We start from the raw sequence: 18,116 nt of genomic DNA on the forward strand, positions 1-18,116 counted from the left end.
ACACAGGTGCTTCTGAGAAAGGTTAAGCTGAAACGTTAGGTCAATAAAATATGGATTAAAATGAGGAAAATGCTCTCTTGAATGTCAGCTACCTCGAAAGGCACACCCACACAGGTTCGCTCTGTGGCGGCTCTTTGTTTACCTATGGAAATTTGAGCCAGGTAAAGTGGTGACGTAGCCCTACCGGGTGCCGTCTGCTTCTTCTTCTTCCCCCTCCCTTCCCCCAAACACTGCTGTCATTAGCTTTCAAGTTTTCAACTTCTAACAGAAATAAGCAGTGACACTATGGTGCCAGCTCCACCAGTCCCTGTGAATATTTCCCCCGGTGTAGACAGGCTGGTGGAGGATGAGAGGTGAAAGTGATGCAATGTTCGTTTGCACCTGTGACACCCCCTCCCGCGGACAACACAGACACACACAGACACACACACACGAACCTGGCAGCAGCCTACCGAAGAGTAGGACGCTCGAGCCATTGGGTGGAGCAGCGGCGTCGCGTGCTGCGGAATACATTGAGTAGGTCGTTAAGGCTGCGCGCGGTTCGGCTGCAGATGCAGGTCGCTGAGTGGGAGCGCGAGGCGGGGGGAAATGGCGAACAGGCGCGGGCGGCGGTGCACCTTTTGAGGATATAGTAGGCACCGGGAGCGCAGGCAGGCAGAGAGGCGGCTCGAGGACAGAGAGAAGTAGAGGAACCATGGAGGACTCGGAGCCCGCAGAGGACGGCTTACTTGCGGGCTTGCGGTGGAACAGGAGCGCAAGAGACCAAGCTCAGCTGAAACACAAAATCCGGGATCTGCCGGGACTACTGAAGCACGGGCTTCACCTGCGGAAGAAAAGCGTGAGTACTTCAAACCGACCGCTGTCTGACTGTCCGTCCTTCCGTGTTTGATGTCTGGTGAAAGGTGGACGGGTTTTATTTTTTTTAACAGTCCCGACATCTCGCCGTGAAGGCTCTGAAGCCGTTTCGTAAGCCTGTCACGACTCAGGTGTTTGTATTTTGCTGTGAACAGCGCTGTCGCAGAGGCACCCAGTGTGTGTACGTGTGTGCGCGCGCGTGCGTATGCACGCTACATCCATAATAACCAGAACTGCTGTTGGACACCATACCTTCACACTCTGGTAGTCAAGGCAACACCACCTCCACCATATTGACTAGATACACCTACTTACATACACTAAAAATTAGACACGTTTATAGATGTGTGTATATATATATATATATATATATATATATATATATATATATATATATATATATATATATATATATATATATATACACATATATAAAGGAATGTGCGTAGGTTCACTGCTACATAACACAGTTATTTTGATTGCACAGTAATGTTCTGTAAGTGTAGTTTTTGTTTTTCAGTAGAGAAATAAAATAAATAATTATGACGAAATGACCATCACAAGTTCTGAGTCCACTGTGATGTATTCATATGATTTTTTCTGTTTAACTGTGTGCCTGCTCACCCAGAAATCAGAGATAACAGCATCAGACAGAGAAAGCATTCATGGGAGGACATAAAAAGAAGTCTGGACTAGCACCTACTTGCATTTTTGTTTGTGTAAATAACTTTAACGATGTATTGGTTATCAAACTAATGTCAAACGATTAAACATCTGATTGAGTCAGGTCTGTTCTTTGACGAATAAGCTATCCTAATATTTATATATCAAATCAGAATTTCCATCTGATGTATCTTTGAATTGTTTTTTTTTCCATGATTGGCCGGCTAAGCAGTAACTGTGACTTGATGTGCCCAACTGTGGCACTAACACACCTGACAAGCCAAATGGCTGCTCAAAGTGTCAGTTCTGCTCATCTTCATCATCAGTGGCACCCAGGAGGGGAAAAAGGGAAAAAAATATGTCTCTGAGTTCCCTCCTTAGAGATCAGAGACTTGTGTGCCACTCCTTCCAGTCCCACTGGAGAAAGACGTGTTAAAAATATGCAACATTTGTAGTTTAAAGCCACATAGGACCAAAGAGATAAACACTTTGTCATGTTCCATCTGGTCATTTTAACTGATGTTTGAATGACCCACTGATCGGGGCCACTCAGTCTCCTGTTACCTGTTTGTATGATCCCGTTTTCCAGTCAAAATAAATCAGCAGCTGTACATGACAACTGAAGTGAGTCCACTCAAGAATGTTATTATAAAACCACCAGAGAACGGCTGCATTAGAGGGTGGATTTACCTCCTTTTGTGAATTAACCATGCTTTTTGTGCAGTACCCATGAAGGCGAACATAATGGCAGGCTTGAGTAGATGAAGAATCTTTCATTCTCTTCTGATATCTTGGTGTGAGCATTCTATGTTTGTGCGGGTGAGTGTGATGAAGCATAGGTAAGTAGTGTAAAGGTATGGGTGTTTTGCACAGACTGGTCCTCACCAGGCTCTTTTCAGTCGCCTCTGCTTCACCTGGCATACCCACAATACACTTTATTTTTATGTGCACAAAAAAAAATCAAAAAGTTGTTGGATGGGAGGTTCCTGGGATTGTTTTGCATTGCACTGCACCAGCACCTGAGGCACTTGTCTAAAGATGCAACAACATATTTTGTGGCTCAGAGGTGGGTGATACATAGGAATAAGAATGATCTGACCACATACAGTAAAAAGAAAGCCCTTGCTGTCTTCGTTGATATAAATATATGCTTTTTCTTTAGTTCTGACTGTTTGCCCAACAAAAATCATGCTTAAGTAAACAATTTCCTTCCTGGGAACGCATCGGCTACTTTGCTGACTTAGTCTCTCGGAGTCACAGCCCATATATTTCAGTGCTTTGGTGTAGCCTGTGGATATATATTTTACATATAAGAGTTGTGGTTTTATCTGAGATTTTTAAAGTTAGCTTAACTGAGAGTTTTAAGATTGCTTTGCAGAGAATGCAACTGCTCATCTGGATTCAACAAAAGCTTGTTAATTGGTGATTGGTCATTAACACTGGAGAGTTTTCTGGTACCCTCCCACAAGATGCACATGTCTTGAGATATTTTACTTTTTAATACGTGTATCTGAAGGCATTCATAAGTCCTCAGTATCCTGCGTGAGTGTTTTTTTTTTTTCACATTATCTGATTCTTTAATGTTTGGTGACAGCTCATAAAGTGAATTGAGCTTGTTGTCCTGTACGGAGGCATCTGTCGCCTAAAGTTGCAGCCTGCAGCAGCCTCACCTTGAAAAATCCTGTCCTGCATTGTAGTCTGTTGTGACTTGCTCTTGTATTCAATTATTACTCCTTTATTGGCTGCGATGTGACAGGTGCAGGGAGATTTGCTAACCCTTTAAGGGCAGTTGAAAAGTCAGTAACCACAGTGCATTGTAGTTTTTCAATAGAGTTTGGCGAGTGGCTAATTGCAATTTGGCAAGTCGATTGCCATTTAATTTTTGTCTTGGTCATGTTGAGTTTGTTTATCAAATGTAATAATCTGTGTTCTTTAGTAAAATATAATGAATGCTGCAATGATTTCTGCCTTTCACACAATCAAGCCTTCTGTAGTGTTTCAGGCATTCAACCCATGCTTAAAAGCAACATCGGTTCAAAAAGCATGGAACTAGACCAACAACTGCATGTGTGGTTCTGCACCCTGATCATTTAATAGCATGTATTGTCTCTGCTGACTTGTTCATGTAGAGTCTGCAGGCAGCGGCATCCGTTATCTGAAGCTACATTCACGTCCTTTGGCTTAACGTTTCTCCTGGTTTGAAACCAAAATAATCCCAATTAAGTGCTTCATATCCTTTTAACAACAGCCTCTTCCGTGATTGTATTTACTGAAAGTGGCATGTGGGGTGCTGGGACTCCCCCCGGCTCGCCCTCTGTGCGTGTTGAACATACCTAAAAGGCAATGCTGCCAACAGTAATAAGAAAAACTGTCAACTGTTAGTTTCCCTTGAGCCAGACTCTGTGTATTGATGTCAGTAATTTTGTACGGTAATATAGAATTTTCTGCCATAATTGAAGAGGTGCAGAGACTTTGCGTTACATTAGCAGGAGTGCTTTGTATTGCCTGATTCTTGCATTTCCATGTGTTTGCATTCTTAAAGACAGCCAAGGAATTATGCATGCTAACTCTTTACCCCCTTTGAAGGACTACTAGGAGTAACCCTTGAAGCTCTTTTCTGAACTGAGCAGTTTCTGTCATATTTCACGGAAACTTACAGAACAAAATGACTGAGTGTGCATGAGGAGTTAGTGAGCTTAGCCTCTGCCAATTTGAAGCTATGCTCGGAAAAACCCGTAAAATATTCTAATGGTCATCAAACCAAATTTGGGAGGTTGTTAGATGTTGTTTATGAGGAAAGAGTTAAAGATGGAGGAGGTGTTTTGAAAAAACAAATGTGGAGTGGCATATTTGGAGAAATAATCTTGTGCACTCTTGTGTTTTTTTTTTTTTTTGCTTTGTTCTGTGGTTTTGTGGTTGCAGCTTTTAGCCTCGCTGCTAATGAGTTTATGATAGACTACATGCTGGAAATTATACTGCTGCCCCCACACAATACCAAGTTTTCATATCTAAATGGTACTTATAAAGGTGTGTTTTATAATACAATTGCTATAACAACAATTTGAAAAGTTAAGCCTTTGTGTTGATTCAAACTTGAACTTAAACATTCAACATTTTCTTCTGCAAACTGAAGTCAAATATACAGCATTCTGCTTTAGGCGGTAAGATGAGATTATGAAACCTTAAGCACTCTTAATGCGAGCTATCTGACTTTATGATCACTGTCTTAGAGGAAAGCTGGTGATATTTCTCAGAGGATGATCTCATTTCTGCTTTAATATGCACAAAAATAGTGGCTTGTGTTGTGTTCTATGTCTTCCAGCCATATTTCCCTTCCATAAGGCATCCTACCTTAATGTAAGTAAGATGAAAGACAACCGAGGAGTAGAGAGGCTCTTAATGGCCACAAACTGAGAAACATACTAATGTTATATCCAACGTTTATGTTTTTTGTTACCACTTTTGGAGCATTTGACATAGAATTGTTAGGTGCAATGAACATATGTGATGTTACGCAAGGGGTATTTACCCCAAATAATGATTATGTTGACAAAACAAAGTACAAAAAATTGCAGCCCTGCAGCTCTGTTAATTTCCAAAATTATTTTGGGATTCAAATGTCACACAATACTTTCTTAATTCAGCAAAGTAATAGCTTTAATTTTTTTTAAAAAATGTTAGAAAACAGCAGTCTACATCACCAGATGGTCTGGTAATGGTTTCAGAGGGCTACATCAAATCCAGCTAGTATTCAGTTCCAGACTTTGCAGCCTCATGCTAAAAACTGAGTGAATTAAATTTTCTTCCATAAATCTATGTTCAAAACACTTTTACTGCAAGGTGAAGTAGATTTTGATATAACTGTGTATTTTAAAGAGAAAATGTCTGACAGTCCTTTAGGTATTTTTATGCAGACTCCATGCAGGTTTTTTCTACATGGTCCACTGTGGAGAGGCTGCTCTGCCATAAAGCTCAGACTGATTGATGGAGTGCAGCAGTGATTGTTGCCCTTCTGGACGTTTCTCCTGTATCCACACATGATCTCTGGAGCTCAGCCATGCTCCATCAGGGTATTGGTCATCTCTCTTACGAAAGCCCTTCTCCCCCGATTGCTCAGTTTGACCGTGAAAGGGTTCTGGTGTATCCACGTTTCTTGTATTTAAGAATTAGGGATGCCCTCGGACAGATCTGCGCTTCAACTCCTTCTTGTGTCTGAGCAGTCAGTTCTTTAAACCTCACACCAATGTGACGCCTTTCTAAATCCATTAAAAGTGTAGAAACATCTCAGAGATTATGCACAGATACAGGGAAAACCTAAGTTATAAGAGTGTAAATACTCGCAGGAAACCTTCAAAATAAGAAGAAATTGGAGATTTTTGATCAGGCAACTAACTCAAGACTGTTTTATTTTCTGTTCTTAGATGACAGAAACAAATAAAGACTAACTGAATGCGTTTAAGCCAAAGGTCATGTGCCTGCAGAAGGGCGTGGGCTGTTGGATAGGTTTCTTAACAGATTAACTGTGCCTTTGTGTGCTTGGGTATTTATATGTGTCTATTGAGCTATAGCTTCTTTGATGTCTTTATTTTGACTTGCTTGTATGACAGATGTGTTGAGGAGTCGACAGGAGCTTAGTGTGTGTGTGTGTGAGAGAGAGAGAGGAGGGTTTGCCAAGCATACTGTGCTACAGCTCTTCACTGTGCTCAGCAATCTAATCTGAGTAATCCATTTCTTGCAGATAATGACCTCGCTCTCTCTCCTCTCTCTTGCTGTATACACACTTTGAAGTCATCACACAGATAAGCGTGTCAGCATGTGCTCTCTCTTTATAGCTTTCATTCATCTTCTCTTCTCTTCTCTGTTATAGGATACAACATGGCAACATATTGTATGTGTGTGTGCTTGTTTGAAATACAAATTGAAGCACAGACAAAGAGACAAGAACATAGCAGGCAGTTTTCTTTTTGTGTGAAACAGTATGAATGAAACACCTCTGATGCTGGTATGTGTCTGAAGTATGTTTGTGAGAAGAGATGATGGTAGAAGAAACAAAGACTTCGTGAGAGATCTGTATTCACCAGATGAGGAGAAACAGAGATGGAGAGAGAAGATACAAGGACCAGGACAAAAGAAAGTCAGAACAAGATAGCTACAGAGACACAGAAACAATTTATTTTGTCTGTGCGCTTGGCTGGCTGGTGTGCTCTACTTGATCCCCAGTCCAAACAGTGCACAAATACAGGAAAGAAGCTCTGTTGCTTACTAATGTAAAGGAATATGTCCACAATGACCTGACATATTTCAGAGCAAACAACGTTTTACTGAAAATAATGACAGAGCAGATCAAACGAATACTCAAACCTCACATTTTATTTTGAAGGGGAAAAACTGCTTTTGGACCAGAGATCAGTATATTTGCATAAGGGGAGATAAAAAATGGACAAACCGATTAATGTGTAGACCTTTAAAGTGGTTTGCCATCTACCACTTCTAACGCGTAATGTGTGGCCTAAACTCGAAAAATATTTCATGACACAACTGAGACCTCCACAGGCAGCTAACTTGGTTAGCAAGATGAAGTAAAAACTCACTCGTAGGGTAAATGGGATGCAAATTTTGCCAAGTTTCCTTTTTAATAAAGCTTATAGTTAGGGCTGAATCAGTTGACCCTGAATCCACCCGTAGTTATGCTCCAATAGGTCTCGGCTGCTGGGGGCTTCCCATGATACATCGAATGTTTTTTTTCTACACTCACTTCTTTTCATCACTATGTGTTTATACGACACATCACCCCCAACTGGTCGCAGCAGATTGCTGCCCCTTCTTAAAGCCTGGTTCTGCTGGAGTTTTCTTCCTGTTAAAAGGACGTTTTTCCTTCCCGCTCTTGCGAAGTGCTTCCTCATAGAGTTTGTCTGATTTCTAGATACCAAAAGCATTTTTGGATCAGGGTTAAGTGTTTATGTTTCTGCTGTCAAATTGTGCAGCCGAACTGTACGAGCGGCACGCTATAGCTGACTTCCTTCATTTTTCTGTTAGTTCTTTTTCAACCCCTGAGGTTATGATTAATTTTCTGAACCCTGTCACCTTTAGAGAGATGCAAACTATGTATTTCCCCTGGTATCGTTTTTGGTCTTAGGTAATCCAACCAGCTTCTGGCTTTAGTTTTAAACTTAATGCCATGAGTAGGAGTGGTATTGATCTTCCCATCAGACTCTCATTAAATAAGCAAAGAAGCATATATCTCAGAAAGTGAATCTATTTCTATAATGAAAAGTAAGCAAGTGTTTTGTAACTTGCATTAAAAAGAAGTGCAGTCATACACTGTAGCCCTGAGTGTGTCTGTATGTGTGTGCGAGCCTGTGACATCACAGACAGTATCATCGCTCAAATGAGGATCTCACACACACACATACGCAGCTCCACATCTCACTAATCACCACTCTATTTCATTTTCTTGCAACTCAAAGCCACAGCCAAGCATTTCTCTCCCTCTCTGTCTTGCTCCCTCTACCACTCGTTCACGATTATAATTAAAACGATCTCTCCGTCTCTCACTGCCTCATCTCTTTTCCTCTCCATCTGTCATACTCTCATACTTTCAGAGACTGATGTCAATTGTTCAGCCTTCCTCTTTTCTTCCTCGTCTTGCACATCATCACATTTGTATTTCTTCATCTAGATCTGTCTGCCACAGTTAGGTGCTTTTCATTTGATCAGGTAATGTTTCTGAATCGCTCTGCTTTCATCTGGTGGTTTGGTATCGCCAGCCAGCGAGAAGCTAAGGGCAGCAACGACTGCCTGCAGTTGCTCAGTTCACTGCAGAGGTTTCTGCTGAGAGTCAAACCCACAACTCTGTCAGTGATCCTGCTTCACTGACTGAGCTCCCAGACCAGTTGCACTCATGTTGCAGAAGGTTCTTATCTGTCTCTTTTTAATGAATGATGGCAACGTGATTGTCATTCTAATACAACCCTGCAGTTTCTGTTTTATCTCGAGAGTACTACCAAAGCATTTTAAAAGCAAATACTAGTATGTGATATTTTCTTACCCCAGATCAACTGATAATGATGCTAAATTGTCCTATTTTTTTTAAACCACTAGAAGAAAAATTGTTATTGTTAAATTTGAAAGAAAATCTTTATAAATTGTGTCTGGCAGCAACTATAATATTTATATGGGATGTGTCTCTATTCAGTTTTACTAACAGTGGAGATTAGGAGAGGGGTACCACAGTTGAGTGAAACTGAGGGAAGTGAATGCAGAAGAGTGCAGTCAGATTTTAATCCACCATGCAATTTCCTGATGGAAGAAATGCAATAACTAGCCAAATGAATTCTTCTCATCAAAACTGTTTAAGCTGGGTATTTTTGCATGACATGGTAATATAGTGACCACTTACAGGACCTTTGTGTACTGGAAAATAAGCTTTCAAAAATCCAACACAGACAGCAGGTTTTGCTTTAATGCTCTCCTGTATTTTTGCATTCATTTTGTCCTGTTACACAAGCACTGGATTTAACAGATGGCAACAGGTCATATAGGGTGACGAATTTGAAGTTTCTGGTTCAAATCATCTTAACTGTGTATGGAGGTGGTCAGGAGAGAGTTTGTGTCTACAGCCATCTGTAACAAGGGAGCTCTGCCATAGTTTAGAGCTGTGTTTTAGCCAGTGGTGGTGGGGATCGTGTCAAAATAGTTTGAGGTATGAAAGCAGAAAAGTGCCGTAAGGTTTTGCATACCTGGATAGAAAAGCACACAGTGCAACACAGAAATCAAAATCAGTTGTGGATTGGCCTCTCCGGAGCCTGAACCTCAACACTGCAGAAGCAGTGTGGGATCATGTTGACAGAGAACAGAACAAAGGGCAGAAAAAATCCAAAGAGCAGCTTTGAATGTCTTTCTACTGAGCTATCCCTGAAGACTCAGGCTGTATTGAAGGATAACGGTGGCCATACCAAATATTGATTTTTCAAGCTTGTTAGAACTGTAGTGTACTGTATTTCTCTGTATGCACACGTTTTGATAAATCACTGCATCTATTTCTGTCATGTATTTTTATCTAGCAAAATGTAAAGAAATGAGGGTAACTGAAGACTACACAGTACTTTACATAGTGCCCCTTCAGAGCAATAGTCACCTCGAGTTGCTTTTACACTATGACAAAGTCATGACTTAGTGGGACTTGAGTATAATGAAGGCATCATTCACATTATTAGTAACACCTTTGCTCTATATGAAGTGGCAAATACCTAATTTCTTCTGTCTGAGCTGAGTTATTTGAGATAAAAACGAATAAGACAGCCACTTCACCTGGCAGGTAGAAGCTTGTTTAAGCTAAAGTCTCTTACCACACCTTGTTTAGAGAGAGGTGATTTTTCTATAACTGAAGAGTTAACTTCGAAAAACCCCGGGCTACACCAGTGATGATTTAGGTGTGGCATTATAAAGTGGAGTTAATGTTTATGTAAATGGTCATCCTGTCCTTAGTATCTGTGCTTGAATGAGAAATATTTGTAGAGATTTTTCATTTTGACTTTATTTATTTTCTGCTGGTCACTGTTAACAAAGGTTTTTTGTTCTCTCAAGTGTTGAACAAGCTTTGTCAAAGACTGGGGGAGGTGAATAGTAACAGGTTATGGATAAAGTAACACGTTTTTTTACAATCATTGTAGCGAGGTGCTTTTGCAAAACTAATATTAAGTACTGGCTACATATCTGCAGTAAAGACTGCATTAGAGCAAATGTTTTCATAGTTGGTTTAGTCAGGTTGTACTACAAATGGGAGTTTACTGTTATACAGTAAAATGTAAAGCATATAGTAAAGCATTTTTTTGGATTAAGGTGGTAAATTACAGTTTTTTTTAAATTATTATTCTACTGGTTGAATGTTATGCTTGATTAATTCCTGACTTCTCAAAGATGTCCATTATGGGTATAAAACATTTTATCTTGGGTTTTTTTTTTGTAGCTTATTACAGGTGGTTTAATAAATTTATTAAATTAACCTCTGTACCTCATATACAAAGGGGTCTTTATTCTTTGAAAAGGAACATAAAAAATTACCAGTTGTTGTATTTTTAAACCACAAGGAGTCATTAACTGTTAAGACCCACTCAAATGGGGCTCTTAGGAAGCAAGACAAGGAGTTAGGAAATGACATCATACTGTACACACTAGAGTGGAACAGAAACTGTGGTCTCTATGAAGTTCGTTTGCGGTCTACTTGATCTAACAATTACTATCAATTTTAATCTATTTTAGGGCTAGTGTGTCAACACGGTCTCAACACTGTTATCTTCCTTCCCTGGCGCCATAATAATCCATAAAGATTAACAGCTTATTTTCTGATTAGGGAAGTAGAGGTGCAGTGGATACACCTAAGGCAAATGCTGTAAAATGGTGTCATGATGGTGGTAAGAAGAAAGGATTTATTGTAGTGTCATTGTTACGATGTGATAAGTGAGCTGGCAGTTGGAATTATATTGCTCAGGATTTGAACTGCTGTAGTTTTCCGGGTTTAATGTCAGAGAGAAAACGCTTCTGTTTAAATAAGCAGATTGTGATATTTTTATTAGATAAATTAATAGCCATGTTCTTGAGGTTTATTAGGTTTATTGCAGTAACAGGTGTTAGCATGAAAGCACCCAATCGACTGGAAAGTAAGCTTAAACAAAACCTAGTCGTTTGGGAATGGTAAAACTGGCCTCACTCACCTCACTCATGTTTGTTTAGTGTATTTACTCTGTGTGTGTCATTTTGTGTGTTTTGGCTCTGATGGCTTGTGTTTTGTGTTTCAACAGCAATCACCTGACACTATCCCCGGACCAAGCACTGGACCTGCTGTACATAAGGTAAGGGAACACTCGCACACATGAAAGTGATGTCATACTTTTAGTTTTGCTGTCAAGCAAAAGTGTGTTTGTTTAATCCCAACACAAATTACATCAGTGGGGATATTACCTGAGGGTTTTTCCAGGCTAATTTCACCAACTACACAGACGCGTGCACACACACTACACACACAGCGTTAATTTGAAATTCAAATATGTGTGTGTACAGCACTCTGAAGACCTCAAAGATTAAATATCACACAGGAGAAGTTTTCCTTTCAACACCGGGGAAAAAAGAGCCAAAGAAAGAAAAAGTAAAGACAAGAAATCAACATCTGAGGAGGAGCTTTGGTGTATTCAAAAGCAAATCTGTTACTTGTGCCAAAAAATGTTTGTACCTGCCAGGTTGTTTTGCCCCTCAGTACTTTGTATTTTTTATTGGCTGTATGTCATTATATACTTAATGAAGTCTCCATACACAACATCTGATGTAGTGCCTAAAGCATTACAACTCTGAAAACCTTTCCATGAACACCTATGCAAGGAGATCTTTGAAAGAAGAAGCTGCAGTCTTTGCTAGGCCATTTTAAATCTTGCTATGAAGTTTGTCTAACAAACAGGAGGTGAAAACTAACTGAATCTGGTAACTGAAAGCTAGACTAATCAATAAACCTGGCGGGTTAGTTTAGATGATGATTATTAGTCAGACAGTTAAGACTGATCTCCACCTTACAACTTTGGGCCTCGTGAGTATGGATGAACTGAGGCTATTCGTTTCGCAGGCTTTGATGACATTACTTTGCCCGCCCCCAATAATGATCAGAAATTCTGCTTCGAGTTTAGAAATTTTAAATTCTTCCTTTATAGTTTGATGAACAACCACAAGCTAGTACCTTAAAGTTAAAGGGGTCCTGTTGTGTTTTTGCTTTTTGTTTGTTTGGTTTTTTTTTTCAAAAATCTACTATCACGGTAGTAAATGTTCATATTAAACATAACCAAAGTTTCAGTTAATTAGGAAATTAACTCAGACTTCAAACCACTTTAAATGTTCCTTTTCCAATACTTTTTACCTCGTCTGGTCAAAGGACAAATGAACTACTCCTGTAGTATTATTTAGAATGTAAGCAAACTTTCACACAGTGGTCACCTAATGGGTCCTCAGTTTCACAGTATTACTTTCATGCACACTACTTTCCATTTCATCAAATTCTTGCTCCTGATGTACTGAACAATATTCAGTTCAAACTATTGATGGCAGGTCTTGATGTTAACAAGTTTTGCATAAAATGATAATAAATAACTTACTGAAACACCAAATGATGTAATAACTTGTTGAAATGTTGTTTTTCCACGTTGTTATGGAGAGTGTTGTCCTATTGGTTGGGTCGCACATTAGTAAGGCACGGTTGTTGCCTGTAATATGGTAATATGGTCAATGCTACGGCATGCTGATGCATTTACATATTTCCATTCTTTATTTGGCGTGGTTACCATTGACCATGGACTCATAATATTCCTGAACCTTCATTTAGTGGTTAACTAAATTCAGTTGTCTTGGATATAACAGTGTGCTACACTTCACGCACAAGAATAACCTGTAACTTTGATGGAGCCTTTGTGAGCCTGATGAACTTGTCTAACACTGATGTTCTGGTTTTCTGCTCTTACCTTTGCATGATAATATGATGACAATTATTAAAGTTGCTGTTTACACCCAGGTCTGTCCAGGCACAGCATTAAACCTTGGTTATGAAACGTTAAAATGTCATTGTTCTGTCCTAGTGGATTGTCTTTGTGAAAATTGGTTACTTTTACAAAATTTGTGAGTTCTAGCCAAAAAGAGTCAAAGTGATCCTGATTTTTTTAACCATCAAAACTTATAAAAATTCTCTTTGAGTCAAAGTGAAGAAATCCTCTCACGGTGTTCATGCTTCTTCTCATCTTTTTATAATGCCATTATATGCATTATATATATAGGACTCTTCAGGTACCATGTGTACTGCCTAGTGACTTATCTATTATGAAAAACCTGTGTACACAGCAGCCACAAAGCTGCACTACATAAAAAAGATGGGATAGGGACATAAAGAGAGTCTCTAATGTTGTAACATAATGTGAGTGGAGCCTCATCAGCTTCTAAGTGAGCCTCACTCTGCTGAATGTAACAGGGAATATGAATAGAACAGAACAAACAGCCCATGTAACCAGCTTAATTGAAATACGGTCTTATTTACGGTAGCATCAATAGCAGGATTATTGCTGAGCGTGTAGACGGTCAATGTTCAGTTCCTGAGGGGGAAAGAAATCGAGCTGTCCTTGTGAGCCAGTCAATGACAGCTGCATGTAGCCACATTAGCTTGTTATACTTAAAAATTCATGTTTAAACCAATACTGAGAGTTTTGGCATTTAGTCCTTTTTTAGTTTTTAAGTTCGCAGGTTTTAACATTATAACACTATTTTTATGTTATTGTTTCTATATCAGTCTTGTTCCCAGAGTTTTCCATGTGCTGGTCGGGCTGTGAGGAATGCTTTCTTGTCACATGGACCGTACCCAGCGAAGGACAAGATACACCTGGCCAGAATCATACGGTATACTTGTCTCTGTCTATTTGCGTGTCTTTGTGCAGACCTGAATCGATGAGTCCAGTGAAGCATATACACTGACTCACAGTCACTCTTGTGCTCCATCCTTATTGGTCGCTCAACTTGTTTTTGGTCTGTGACGAACTAAGCAGGATGTAGATGTTTTGCAGTGAAGCACAAGGTAGTCTGGGAATACATGTACTACAATGGGGCATGTAACGTTACACTGAAATGTATGTAAAATCAGTCCAAACATCTTGGGGAAATAATAAATAGATACTCTTAACAATCATTGCACGTACAGTCAGACAAACGCATTTAGAAGCACACATGGACGAGGAGTTTATTTGAGGGGACGCAGATGGGAATAGTTCAGTGTTTTGGAGGAAAAGGCTTACAGAGAACTAATGAATAATCAATGGGTATTGACTAAATAAGAATGACAAACTGTGTGCCAAGGGAAGAATAGCATATGAGTGTGTGTGTGTGTGTATGTATTATGCATGCTAACACTGTGTAGCCATATTTGTGTGCTGAAAATCTTCATTTGTGTATTTTAACAGGCGTAGCTATGTGGGAGTGGAGCTGGTGCAGTGGCTGTGTGAGCAATGTGTGTATGTGCGCTGTCGGACTACCGCTGTGCGTGTCTGGCAGGTGCTGCTGGAGCTGGGAGTCCTGCTGTCTGGTAAAAACACATACACGCACAAACACCGACCATGCCTGCGGAGTGTACTGCATTTTAACATTCACAGTCACCTTCAACAACAATCTACACATCTTTAGAGATACCAGTTCCAAACAAAACAAAATAATATAAAAAGCTTCATTTTCTGATTCAACCTGATTTTAAATTAAGATCTTGTCAAATGAACTATCAGAATTAGCTCTCTGAGATAAAACTTCCAACAATTAAATTACACTGAAGCCCCCAATAACCCGAATAATCTCAATAATTATTCTCCCCAAAACATCTCCCTGTTAACAACACCCTGCTAAGCACTGACACATCTACGAGTCTGTTAATCTAATATCAGACTGCTCCATTCATACCCCGCTGTGCCTGGGTGTAAGTGGACTAGTAACGGGGTAATATAAACATTTGTTTGCATTCTTCATCTTTGTAAATTCATCTTTTAAAGGCAGTAAATGTTTCTTCAGAGGATGAACAGTTGTGTTCAGGTGCAGTTCATCAGTCTGGCTAATCCACAGTTACTCATAAAAGGACTTCGACTCTGTCTGCTGTGTCTCTGCTCGTTAACTACAACTTAGAAGTGCTCATTCGTTTTTGTCAGTACTAATTCGATATGAGGAAAAATTCCCACACTGTGCACCTCTGCTAAAATTCCACCTACACCATGTGTGCCTTGAGTCCCTGAATCCAAGATATCTGGAATTGAATGAGTTTGTGATATTGACTTGAAAATCAAAATAATGTCTCCAAATTTCTTCAAATGTTTTATGGATCTGTGGTGATATGATGTTCAGTTTTGTTTTAACTCGCAGTCGTAAATAATCCTGCCAGGAATTCTTTGATTCAGATGTGGATTGACTAAACTGCCTCGAGCCACATCTCTGGTTACATTTTCATGCAAATCTATACAAAACTTTATGAGCAATCATGCTAACAAACAAACGAACAGACAAACCAGGCCAATCACACCTCCTCCTCTTTGGCGGAGGTAACAACTCACATGAAGGCGTTGACTCACATCAGTACTTGTCTAGACTTCACTCCGTGTGGATTTCACCCACACAGAATACATTTACAGTGGGCACAGTTGTTGTTTAAATAGCTGTTAAACATAAAAATCAAATCAGCGTGGCTTAAATAATTTGCTTCCTGGTGGTTGTTTTAAGAGTGTGACAGCCTTTTTTGTTTGTTTGATGCTTTCTTCTAGAAGGCTTTACCGCTGTAGATATTATAATATATACACTTGCTGGCCACATTATTAGGGATCACTTACTATTACCAGGACACCTATTTGCCTACAGAACTGCCTTAATTCCTCATGGTACATATTCATCAAGGTGCCGGAAACATTCCCCAGAGATTTTGGTCCAAGTTGACATGACAGCATCACAGTTGCTGCACATTTGTCGGTTGCACATACACAATCCAAATTTCCCGTTCCACCACATCCCAAAGGTGCTCTATTGGACTGAGATCTGGTGGACATGATCAGAAACAAAACGTGAGTAGACTCTGGTGTTCAACGATGCTCAGTTGGAACTAAGGAACCCAAGCTTCAAATGCTCCAAAACCTCCACCAGCAGCTTGATCTGTTGACACAAGCCTGGATGGAGTCATGTTTTTCTTTTCAATGTTGTAGCACAAATTGAGACTCGTCAGACCCACATCTTCTATTGTCCAGTTTTGGCGAGTTTGTGTGACTCAGGCCTCAGTTTCTTTTCTTGGCACTCGGTGTGGTTTTCTGCTGCTGTGGCCCATGTGCAACTCAAGTTTCGATATGTTGTGTTTAGAGATTCTTTTTGCATACTTTGCGTTATTGAGTGTTTTTTTGAGTGTTGTCTCCCTATCAGCTTAAAGCACTCTTGTCTTTTTCCACTGACCTCATATTTTCACCCAGAGAACTGCCACTCACTAAATATTTTCTCTTTCATGGCCATTTTGTGTAAACTCCAAAGATGGTTGTGTGGGAGAATCCCAGTAGATCGATAGTTTCTGAAATACTCATTTCAGCCTTTCTGGCACCAACAACCGTGTCTCGTTGAAAGTCACTTAAATCAACTTTCTTCCTCAATTTGAGGCTGTTTTAAATTCAGTAGTTTAAAATGTGTATCTGATAAAGTGGCCACTGAGTGTATAATGTTTATCTCCACAAAGATTGCACTAAATAATAATCAATAAACAGAACAGCAACGTGCCACATGGCAACTTCTGTTGAGAAACGCTTGAGCGCGTACCTGACTGATTGTTAGCTTTGATTGTGATTTAGGCATAACAATCTTTGATCATATTTATACACTTGAACTATTAATTATATATTACACGCTTAATGAGACAACATGGTTCTGATACAAAAGAAGCCCCCTTTAAGCATGCTGCCAGCATATGTGCTTTAAAAGGTGCCATTGCTTCTCTTTCATCACAGTGTATGTGTTTCTATTTGTTGTCTCTCCAGTGGACCAGCGGGTGGTGTTTTCAGACTCCAACTCTTACTACCAGTTCAGCTTTGAGGAGTGTGACTCTCCCTCCTGTGAATTTCGTTACAATGAGGGGGAGTGGCCAGAGGCTGTTAAGCTCCTCCTACAACTAGCTCCATATGTCCAATTCCGCTCAGGAGGTGGAGCCAATAGTCCGTAAGTGTCCAGTAAAATCTGATCATGTATGGATTTATAGAAATGCACACTATGTATTGGAAAGATTATGTTGTAAATCTGAATCACTTATAATTCATAAATAGTATTTTAAGTATTGGCCTCAAATATTTTCTTGCAGATAAAATTTTGAATAAAAGATACAAAAATTCATGAATAAATACACTGCTCAGGAATAACATTCATTATGATACATGTTAGTGGGTGGACTATATTGGGAAACAAGGGAACATTTTGTCCTCAATGTTGATCTCCTAGAAAAGCAGAAAAAATGGGAAAGCGTAAGGAATTGAGTGAGTTTGATGAGGTCCAAAATTGTCGTGACGATTTTGCAGTGGTCCAAGGAACGAACAGCGGTAAACCAGCGATATGGCCATGGCTGGCCAAGGGTCACAGATGCATGTGGGGAGCGAAGACTGAGTTGTGTGGTCCAATTCAACAGACGCATTACTGTAGGTCAAATTGCAAACAGATTTAGTGTTAGTTCTGATGGAAAGGTGGATGCCTGTCCTGATCCTGTCCTCAGTTTGAAAATGCCAACAATGGGCGTGTGAACATCAGAACCAGGCAACGAAAGAAAGTGGCCTGGTTTGATGAATCATGTGGATGGCCGGGTACGTGTGTGTCCTGGCAACAGGATGCACACGGAGGCAGTGTGAAGCTTCGGGCAATGTTCTGCTCGGTAACCATATGGCACGTGTCCGATCCATGGGGACCCCCACCTCACAACTTACAGGACTTAAAGGATCTGTTGCTAGAATCTTAGTGACAGATACCACAGCTCCACTGACCTGAAGTGGAAGCTTGTTGCACTAATAAAATATCGAAGCTGAAGCGACAGGTTT

At 40.0% G+C, this 18,116-nt stretch overlaps 1 protein-coding gene across 1 annotated transcript in view; it reads left to right on the forward strand.

Moving 5' to 3' along the window:
• The first annotated feature begins 382 nt into the window (after positions 1–382).
• The window catches only part of rapgef5a (Rap guanine nucleotide exchange factor (GEF) 5a), a 50,763-nt gene continuing 33,029 nt past the window's right edge, over positions 383–18,116 (forward strand). The window contains exons 1-5 of the mRNA XM_086279354.1: positions 383–838; positions 11,319–11,369; positions 13,832–13,938; positions 14,496–14,617; positions 17,076–17,253. Coding sequence (XP_086135480.1) covers positions 695–838; positions 11,319–11,369; positions 13,832–13,938; positions 14,496–14,617; positions 17,076–17,253 — 602 coding nt within the window. The 5' untranslated portion in view covers positions 383–694. The remainder of the gene's footprint in view (positions 839–11,318; positions 11,370–13,831; positions 13,939–14,495; positions 14,618–17,075; positions 17,254–18,116) is intronic.

Source organism: Aulonocara sp. 'chitande type north' Nkhata Bay, linkage group LG22 (genome assembly GCF_057382095.1).
Source record: "Aulonocara sp. 'chitande type north' Nkhata Bay isolate Kocher_YH1m ecotype deep benthic linkage group LG22, A_spYH_male_GT1.1, whole genome shotgun sequence".
Classification (NCBI taxonomy): domain Eukaryota; kingdom Metazoa; phylum Chordata; class Actinopteri; order Cichliformes; family Cichlidae; genus Aulonocara; species Aulonocara sp. 'chitande type north' Nkhata Bay.